Below are 9,421 nucleotides of genomic sequence, written 5' to 3'. Positions count from 1 at the left end.
GAGGCAGAGACAGGCAGATCTCTGTGAGTTTGAGGCCAGCCTGGTCTACAAGAGCTAGTTCCAGGACAGGAACCAAAAGCTACCAAGAAACCCTGTCTCGAAAAAAAAAAAAAGTGATATGAGCCTCTTGATGAACACAAGGACAATTTTATAATAAGGATCCTACTATGAAAATATACATTAAAAAAATGAAGCCAGGCAGAGTAGCAAGTGCTTTTAATCCCCACACTTAGGAGGCAGAGGCAAGTGTATTTCTATGGAGGTAAGTGGATCTCCGTGAGTTCGAGGCCAGCATGAACTACATAATAGTGAGTTCCAGGACAGCCAAGGCTATGTAGAAAAATCCTGCCTCAAAAATAAATAAATAAATAATACTGTTTAGTGGCTGACACTACAGAACACTAGTAAAGCCTGCACTTAGCATGATAAAGGTCTGGGTAAAAAGGCAACACAAAATGAAGAAATAATAGTAGTACAATATATTGCAAACTTACTATATCCTCAGCCTTCATTAGTATGTGTGAGTATGGTAGTGAGGGCTGTGCATATGTGCTGTAAGTAATACATATATATGTACATAACACATAAATACTTTGTACATTGTAAAGTGTTAACAATATTTGTGGAATATCTGTGTCACTCTTTTAGAAACTCCAAGTCAATGACAAAAACAAAAGCTATATTGTAAAGCTTTTGTGAGAATACGTCTTGGTTTCTGTTACAGTTCTATAAATCAGTAAGTTACTAGCAAACAAGAGTATATGGTGATAGAATCCTCTGCTTACACATTTAACTGAAAGCATCTGTATGCTTTCACTGAGTAAACTTGATTTAGCTAAACACTGTGCGGTACACAGAACAGAATGCTTAGTCTGGGTACTCAGGAAAGGTAACACACTGATAACCGCCTCACTGCACTGCAGGGAAAGCCTGACATGAGACTGGAGCTCTAACTCATTTGGCACTCAATTTAAATAAATGTACCACTATGTTCATTGCTAAGTTAGTTATATGCTCCTTGATAGCACAAATCTTCTCTGAACATTTACTGAATCAAAATATCTAGGATAACAACTGAGCCATAGCAAACATAAGTAATTAGTGTATTAAGAAACAAGTCAAAAACAATCCTTCACATGCCTGTGCAGCTTCCACCGGGTGGATGTACACCAGTGTGTGCTCTGGACCATCCACTGATGTGTAGGAGGCACCATCTGCTGTGTATACCACCTGCTGGGGTGGACGAACTTGGTCATCAGTGTATACAATCTGAGCCACAGTTCCAGCATCCGGAACAAAGTGCACCTGGGGGGAAAAGCAGGCATGTATGTAGCATCTATCATTATAAAACAAAACCAAACTCACAAAGGCATATGGCCAACCAAGAACAACTGAGCTGAAATAGCCCTTAATGTAAGAAAAAGGAAGACTGATATACCTTCATCCATGATGAGCTGAAGACCTGAAGTCAGAATAGATGGTCCTTGTCAGTAATTTACTGCTTAACATTAGAGAGCTAACTTGAATTCTTTGCCTTAAAAACCCAATGCAAATAGATAATTTCTAGTGACTCATGAGGGGGCAGTTAATTGACCCTGGAAAAACAACTGCAGATTTCTGCATGACACCACTGCCAAAACAAAACACACATTGCTCTGTGATGTAGGCCTAAAAGCAATTGCTTTCAACATATCATAAAAATTCTATCGTATAATGGGTAGTGCTTCTCAGCAGACATATTAAAGTAAGGTCACTTTTACTCCTGCACGTTATTTCACATGTGAAGGACATGCTACATGGAGGCACATCAGGAAATGTCACTGAATCAATGGTGTGATGCAACTCTCCCCTGCTAGCTAAGTAAAGAAGCTGGACACTAATGAAGTACTGTTAAAGGGTTCTGGTCAAGTAGTTCAGCTGTCCCCAGGGAGATAATTTTCTGTGTCTTAATACCTAAAGAACTAAAAACAAAACTGAGTTGTATAAAATCCTCTCGGAGTGGTCAGCAATAGAAGATTGACTTTGTGAGGTGCCAGCATGCCATGTGCCTAGTGCTTTTCTGGAAAGTCTGCAGGCAGATAACCAAAGCACTCATCTGAGGGAGAGATGACTGATGTGTCAATGTTGCTGGGTGGGCATCCTTACTCCTTTCCTGACTTATCACTATGGCAGTTTTCCCCAGTGGGAAATAATAGATTTCACAGATGACACATAAACTAACTTAATGCCCAGAAAGAATGCCAGAGGCCAAGTATAATTGAGCAGCACAGGAATACAACCGACTTCCTGCTAGGTGATTAGTCTGTCTTCTATATACACTCAATTTAGGCCTGAAGACAAAGCACACACTGGGGGAAATTAGGTTCACAGTGCATCTGCACATCAGAAGGCAATCCTATGACTTCAGATTTATAATCTTGCAATTTTCAGTTTCCTTATTCATACTGAAGCTTTAAAATGGGGGGGCAGACATTTTCCTCAAAAAAGGAGAAAGCGAAGCCTTTCTACTTGGTTTTCCTCATGGAAAGTCGATAAATAAGAATTGGCAGAACTTGAGCAGAAATGACTGGAAAGAAGGGGTGCAGTGGTGTATACTGACCTCAGTTCCCCAACAAGCAGGGACCCTGGTCAACACAGAACCTTACAAAAAAACTTCCTTTTGTTTTACTCTTTTTCTTTCCTTTTCTTTTTTTAAGACAGTTCTTACTATGTAAGTACTCAGACTCACTAAGGAAACCAGACTGTCCTTAAACTCCCAGAGAACTGCCTCTATTCCTTTTGGATAAATACAGTCTATAAATTTATGAAAGTAGTCATCAAACCAGCTTCCATGAGAAAAGCAGTGTTCTCAGTTCTTCTGCTGAATGTATCTCTGAAATCACTTTTCTCTGAATTTTAGGTTGTAACCTTTAAATCTTATAATCATTATTACTTATTACAGCATTGATTATATTGCCTAAATTAAGTAATATTTATACATTTAAATATTTCAAGGTTAACTTTCTAATTTTGATAATAGTACTAGAGTTATACAATTTAATGAAAATTTGGATCAAAACTTTATGTGTATCCTACTGTTTAAAAATGAGCTTATGGGCTAAGTATGCCTCCCACCATCATTTGGGAAGCAGAGGCAGACAGATCTCTTTGAGTTCGAGGCCAGTCTAGACCATCTAGAGAGTTCCAGGACAGCAGACAAGACACTGTCTTAAAAAGGAAGAGCGCACTCACTTTATAAACACACCTTAGGCTTTGTTACTTGTGGAGAATTGAACCCTACACTGGTTAATATAAAAGAAGTCAGCAATGTGTTGAGGTTTTAGGATCAATAGCAGATAAAGGAGGGAAGTTAAACAGCTTCTACCAGCAGAGGTGAGGCCCGTGGTGGCATAAGTCCATCTACCTCACAGAACACCTGTCAGTGAAGCAAAGTGCTGACGCGTTTCAGCTTCTCAGGGCAAATTCTCACTTTGGCTCCCTCCCTCCCTCTTACTATAGAGACAGAGACACTGGCATTTCTTCAGCTGTCAGAGTCCCCCCCCCCCCCAGCTAAACACTCCTGCCAACAGTGAGATGGAAGAGGAGGCCATCCTTCACCTGTGCAGTGTTCTGGTCATGGTCCGCAGATGTCGGCCACACGTGGGAGCTTTCATCTTTGGAATCCATCTTCTTCTCCTTGTTGGACAGCTCCAAGTCTGAGCCACCTACAGCAGCAGCACAGGACAGAGGACACTCATCTGTCTTGTATGTCCTGTACACACGTGTTCATGGAGGCAGGAGGATCTCTACAGTGTGCCTGAGAAAAGACATGAAAGGTTTAAGTGGATGGCTACATTTTAATAAATTAGTTTCAACAGACAGAGGGGGAAAAAGTTTCATGAAAAGGCAACACGCTAGCAGGGCGGTGTTGGCGCACGCCTTTAATCCCAGCACTCGGGAGGCAGAGGCAGGCGGATCTCTGTGAGTTCGAGACCAGCCTGGTCTACAGAGCTAGATCCAGGACAGGCTCCAAAGCCACAGAGAAACCCTGTCTCAAAAAAAAAAAAATAGACTCACAACCAAAAATAAAAAAAAGAACTAATAAATAATTAATAAAAATGTTACTAAAAAAAAAAGAAAGAAAAGGCAACACGCTTAGGCAAAAGGGTAAAAATAATATATTATTTATGGCAATAATATAATGTATTGCATGACTACCATAGTTTGGATAATCATTAAATGTATGTATGTGTTTATACATGTACACTGTATATAGAATGTAACTCCCATTAAAAATATTGAAGGCAATCATAGTTCTTTTGAGAAAAAAAAGTTTTTCCATATATTAGCTGCCAGTAAATGATGGACTTATGCTCCAGCGTGACTGCTGTGTAGCCCAAGACTTTTCATGGCAGATATGACCGCATATACCACTACCACTTCTACTCAAAATGAAGAGCCGAATAATAAAAATGGCAAAACAAGGGAGAAGCAGCCGATGAAAGAAACTGGATTGCCTAGGCCATAATTTGGTGAATGCAAATACAAACCTTGTTTCCCATCCGGTCAGTACAGGAGGGAATAGTGGGTGAGCCAAAGCTTTCCCACATCAACATGCAAAAATCCCTACGATTTGAAACCTCTTCTACTTTCTAAGATAAGACTCCTTAAAAACTTATGTTTTAAAAGATTTACTTATGCTGGACAGTGGTGGCACAGGCCTTTAATCCCAGCACTCAGGAAGCAGAGGCAGGTGGACCTCTGTGAGTTCGGTGCCAGCCTGGTCTACAGAGCAAGTTCCAGGACAGGTTCCAAAGAGAAACCCTGTCTTGAAAAACCAAAAATAAAGAAAGAAAGAAAATAAAGAAAGAAAAAGATTTACTTATTTATGAGTATGACCGTTTTACCTATATGGTATATAAACTACATGAGAACCTGGTGTCTGAGGAAGCCAACAGAGACTACCACATTCCCTAAAACTGGAGTTACAGATAGTTATGAGCCACCATGCAGGTTCTGGGGACTGAACCCAGGTCTGCTGCAAGAGCAGCAAGTGATCTTAACCATTAATCCATCTTTATAACCCAATAAAATAAGACCTTTTTAAGGTAGCAATCTTCCCTTTTGATGAGAATGCTAAAACACTGGCATCCTACAACATCACCACTTCTTTTGGGGGAGGTATTGATTTTATTGAGCTCTGCACTTTTCTCTGCTTCCCCCTCCTTCTCTCCCCTCCCCTTCAACCCTCTCCCATGGTCCCCATGCTCCCAATTTCCTCAGATCTTGTCTTTGTCTACTTCCCATGTAGATTAGATCCATGTGTGTCTCTCTTAGGGTCTTCCTCGTTGTCAGAGTTCTCTGGGGTTGAACATCACCACTTCTAACCACTTCACTAAAGTAGCATTCATAGCCAAGGGAGGCAGCAGTCAGACAGGAAAGACTGCTGGCCAGCATCCACCAGTGTTCTCTGTTATTAATAGAAATATGCTGAGAGGCATGTTCCTAGACCACACATACTCCAGTCTCTAAACCAGAATAAAGCCTGATGAAGGATGACATAATTCCCTGCCGGTACCTAACCTGAACACTGGAGCTGCCATGTGCAAACTGCACAGCGGCCACCTTCAGCGCCTGTGAATAGCCTGTTGCCACCTTCATCACCCCTGCCCTATCCTGCCCCCATCATGTTCAATGGTACCTGAAATATTGCCAAACAGTGGAATTTAAAGGAGCTTGGGGAGCTTCCTAGAGAAATGGGAATATCCTGTTTCTTAAATCTGAACTGGGAAGGTTGTTACACAGGAAATAAATGTGTCAAAAATCTTCATAGAGATTCTTCACACAAACTTATTTACCATGTTTCCTTTCTTTTCCTTGTGTATGGTACATGCATATTAAATATTAGTATATAGTTACTAATGTATCAGTAACTTTTCTGCTGCTGTGATAGACACCATGACCAAGGAAACCTACAGAGGAAAGAGTTTATTTGGGCTTTCAGTTCCAGAAGCTCCAGTTTCAGATTAGAATTCATAATGGCAAGGAAGAGGCAATGGGCAGGTATTTTGGCTAGAGCAGGGTGCCGCGAGCTCACTTCTTGAACCATAAGCACAAAGTAGAGAGAGCAACTGCAAATGGCAAAGCAGCTCGAGTCTTTAACTCTGCAGTGACACATTTTCTCCAACAAGGCTACAAGTCCTAAAGCTCCCCCAAAGAGCACCCTAAACCTCCCTAAATAGTTGTTCCAACTGGGATCAGGAGTTTAAATACAGGAGCCTGTGTGGGACATTCTCTTTCAAAGCACCACCACATGCTTGCATGTGTGTGGGAGCACTGCATGCACATGCATGTAGAGGTCCAATGTTGACACTGTCTTCCTTAATCACTCCCCACTTTAGTTACTGAACACAAAGCTCACTAGTAAGCTTGCCCTGGGAATCCCGCTTCTGCCTTCCACGTGCTGGCTTTTGTGTGGGTTTTGGGGATCCACACTCCAGTCTTCACATTTACAAGAGCTGTATCAATGCACCATCTCTCCAGTCACTTTTCCACTTTTCTCTCTTTCTTTCTTTCTTTCTTTCTTTCTTTCTTTCTTTCTTTCTTTCTTCCCTTTGAGACAGGATTTCTCTGTAGAGAGAGCCCGCCTTTTGGGGGCGGGACGGCCTCGGGCAAATGTTTATAAATTGGGGGGCACAGACACTGGGGCCGCTTCCTGTTTCCTGTTTCTGGGCATCGCGGGAACTCCAGTTGCGTGAGTGTGCTATTTACATTAAAGTTGTATAAGCTTATACCAATTTGTCTGTATTAATCCGATCCGCCTTCATTTCTCTGTGTAACTGTCCTGGTTGTTCTGGAACTCACTTTGTAGACCAGGCTGAGCTTGAACTCACTGAGTCCTGCCTGCCTCCCAAGTGCTGGGATTAAAGGCATGCACCACCACTGCCTGGCTCTTTTCTCTTTTCACCTCAACCATTTCAGAGTGAATTACAAACACTGCTTTTTTTTGCCTCCCCCCCCCCCTTGATGTGGGGTCTTGCTAAGTTACCCAAGCTAGTCTCAAACTCCTGGGCTTACATGGTCTTCTCTTGTTGGTCTCATGAATGACTAGAGTTACAGGTGCGCACCATCCTCCAGCTTACCTCCAGACTCTTAAAGGATTCATTCCTAAAACTGCGGGCATTCTCTTAGAGGCACAGGACCATTGTCAAAAACCACAGAGAAGACACGGAAGTGACAATTCTACTTTACTCACAGACTTTCCTAATATTTTGTCAACAGTCTAATTCACCATCCTTAACAGCCAAAGGAACATTTTCCTCCCTGGCTCCAATCCAATCTGGCATCAAACACTGTTTACTCTGTGTGCTCACTGTCAAGTCCCTTGGTCTCTGTCAGCCAAAGAGTTCCTGTTCCTGGTCTTCTGTAACCTTGACACTTTTGAAACACACAGAATGGTCTTCAGCTTCTCTGATGTTTCTCTAAGGTTAAATTCAAGCTATGAACTTCTATCACAAAAGATATGCAGTACCCTCCCCATACGAGAATTAGAGAATTTCCACTTGATCCTTCTAAATACTCAAATGCACCTAGCCATGGGAATACTTCATGGACCTATGTCCTTCCAAAACGGAGCGGCCAAGTGCCTGCTCTTTGCTTGCATTTCTAGAAAGATACTCTGTACTCAGAGGGAAAGATGCGAGCATTTACACTGAGCTAAAGCCTAGCCTGTTCTATTTCTTTCATCTTAATTTTACCTATGTCTGGTTTAATAAGTATTAAATACAAGAGCTAAAAATTGAAAGACTACAAAGGACACAGTGGACAATCACCCTTCCAGAATCTCTTAGCCATTCTTCAGGAACAATTCACAGGATCAGTTTCTTGTTTTTCCTTCCAAAGGCATTTCATTCACATGCAAGCAAATACATGTACAACGTGTTTATCTCTCCAACCACAAACCAATAAATTATTGATTCCTTACAAGGTAACAGCCCCTCTACATTTGTCTGTCCTGTGCAACAGCTTATCTTGTGCACTGTTGCATCCACATACATCTTCTTCAGTTTTTTATTCCAGCTGCATAATTTCTTTGTGTGAATATACTGTAATTTACACAACCATCCTTATGTCATTAATTGTCTATGTTTTGGGGACCTGGAAAATATCTTAGTACATAAAGAACTTGCCTAGTCAACATGCAGACCTAAGTTCAATCCCCAGAAACCATGTAAGAAACCAGGTGTTAGACTTGGTAAATTCTCAGCCAGTGAAAGACTCTGAGCTGGGAGGCGGGGGAAGGCAGTCAAACTCTCAGGATTCACGCTCAAGGTCCTCTGGCCTCCATAAGTAAGTGTGCATCTAAGCATCCACATCGACAGGCAATGCTCACACACACATGAGTATTGGGTTAAAGACATGCACCACCACACCTGGTCATTTAGGTTTTCTCTGATATTTTACTATGACATATAACATGATGGCAATTAACTTAGGACATCTATCAGGATTGTGGAGGTTAGTATATCATATTTTTATTTCCAAGAGGTTACGAAGCAGTTGGCGTGGCTGTGTACAGTGAGATCATTATTACTCCTAAACTCCCACACCGGTGCTCATCCACCCTGCACCTTTAATTCTGAGCACACCTGAGGCACAGAGCACTCACAAGTGCCAGGGACAGCCTCAGCTGGGAGAAGCACGTGGAAGGCTGTGGGCACTTACCTTGGGCAAATCTCAAAAGGACTTTTTCTTTCTCTGTAAAATGGTGGTTATGTGTTTATTGAGAGAGACAGAAAAACAGTCCGTAAAAAGTGCTTTTGCATAATATTTGCTACATAATAAGCAATTGATTTTCAAAAAGTTATCCAATCTGGTTACAGTCTCCTCCCTGCTTACCTTAAGCCTCTAAATTCCTTAAAGTCAAGGGGTGTTTTGTTAACTGCTGACTGAGGAAGGACTTGGGTGAGGGTTGTTGAGTGACTTAAAGATGTCCTGCCGTGCAGGGTTGTGGGGAGTGAGGGAGCTGGGCCGGCAGACAGAGGAGAATGCCTAGCCCAGAAGTGCTCTGAGATCACTTCCTAGAGGAAAGGAAATGTAACAGATGTAAGGAAGAAAGCAAAAACCAGGAGTAGGCCAGTCTGCACGTCACTGAAACAGTCCATGATGTAAAACATCTGCAACTACATAAAGCAGGGTTTGGGAGTGGCGGGGAGGGAATAACTCCTTCTGCTATCCACAGAGGCAGTTCCCAGTAAGCTCAGTATACTGATAGCAGATAAAACCCAGTGTGGTATAAGAAATACACACTTGTCCTACTGCACATGCTGGCTTTGGGGGGGCCTGGGCAGTTTGGATGCTCAACTTACTGAACCTGGATGGAGGTGGGCGGTCCTTGGACTTCCCACAGGTCAGGGAGCCCTGATGGCTCTTCGGGCTGATG

At 42.2% G+C, this 9,421-nt stretch overlaps 1 protein-coding gene across 1 annotated transcript in view; it reads right to left on the bottom strand.

The window, feature by feature from the left end:
* Positions 1–9,421, bottom strand: part of Prdm10 (PR/SET domain 10) — a 101,503-nt gene that overhangs the window by 63,859 nt on the left and 28,223 nt on the right. Inside the window, exons 2-3 of the mRNA XM_026779304.1 lie at positions 3,598–3,796; positions 1,141–1,305 (exon numbers count right to left, since the gene is read on the bottom strand). Coding sequence (XP_026635105.1) covers positions 1,141–1,305; positions 3,598–3,666 — 234 coding nt within the window. The 5' untranslated portion in view covers positions 3,667–3,796. The remainder of the gene's footprint in view (positions 1–1,140; positions 1,306–3,597; positions 3,797–9,421) is intronic.

The sequence above is a fragment of the Microtus ochrogaster genome, chromosome 5, assembly GCF_000317375.1.
Source record: "Microtus ochrogaster isolate Prairie Vole_2 chromosome 5, MicOch1.0, whole genome shotgun sequence".
NCBI lineage: Eukaryota > Metazoa > Chordata > Mammalia > Rodentia > Cricetidae > Microtus > Microtus ochrogaster.
Note: the sequence above shows the minus strand (reverse complement) of the source record. Positions and strands in the feature narration are given on the sequence as shown.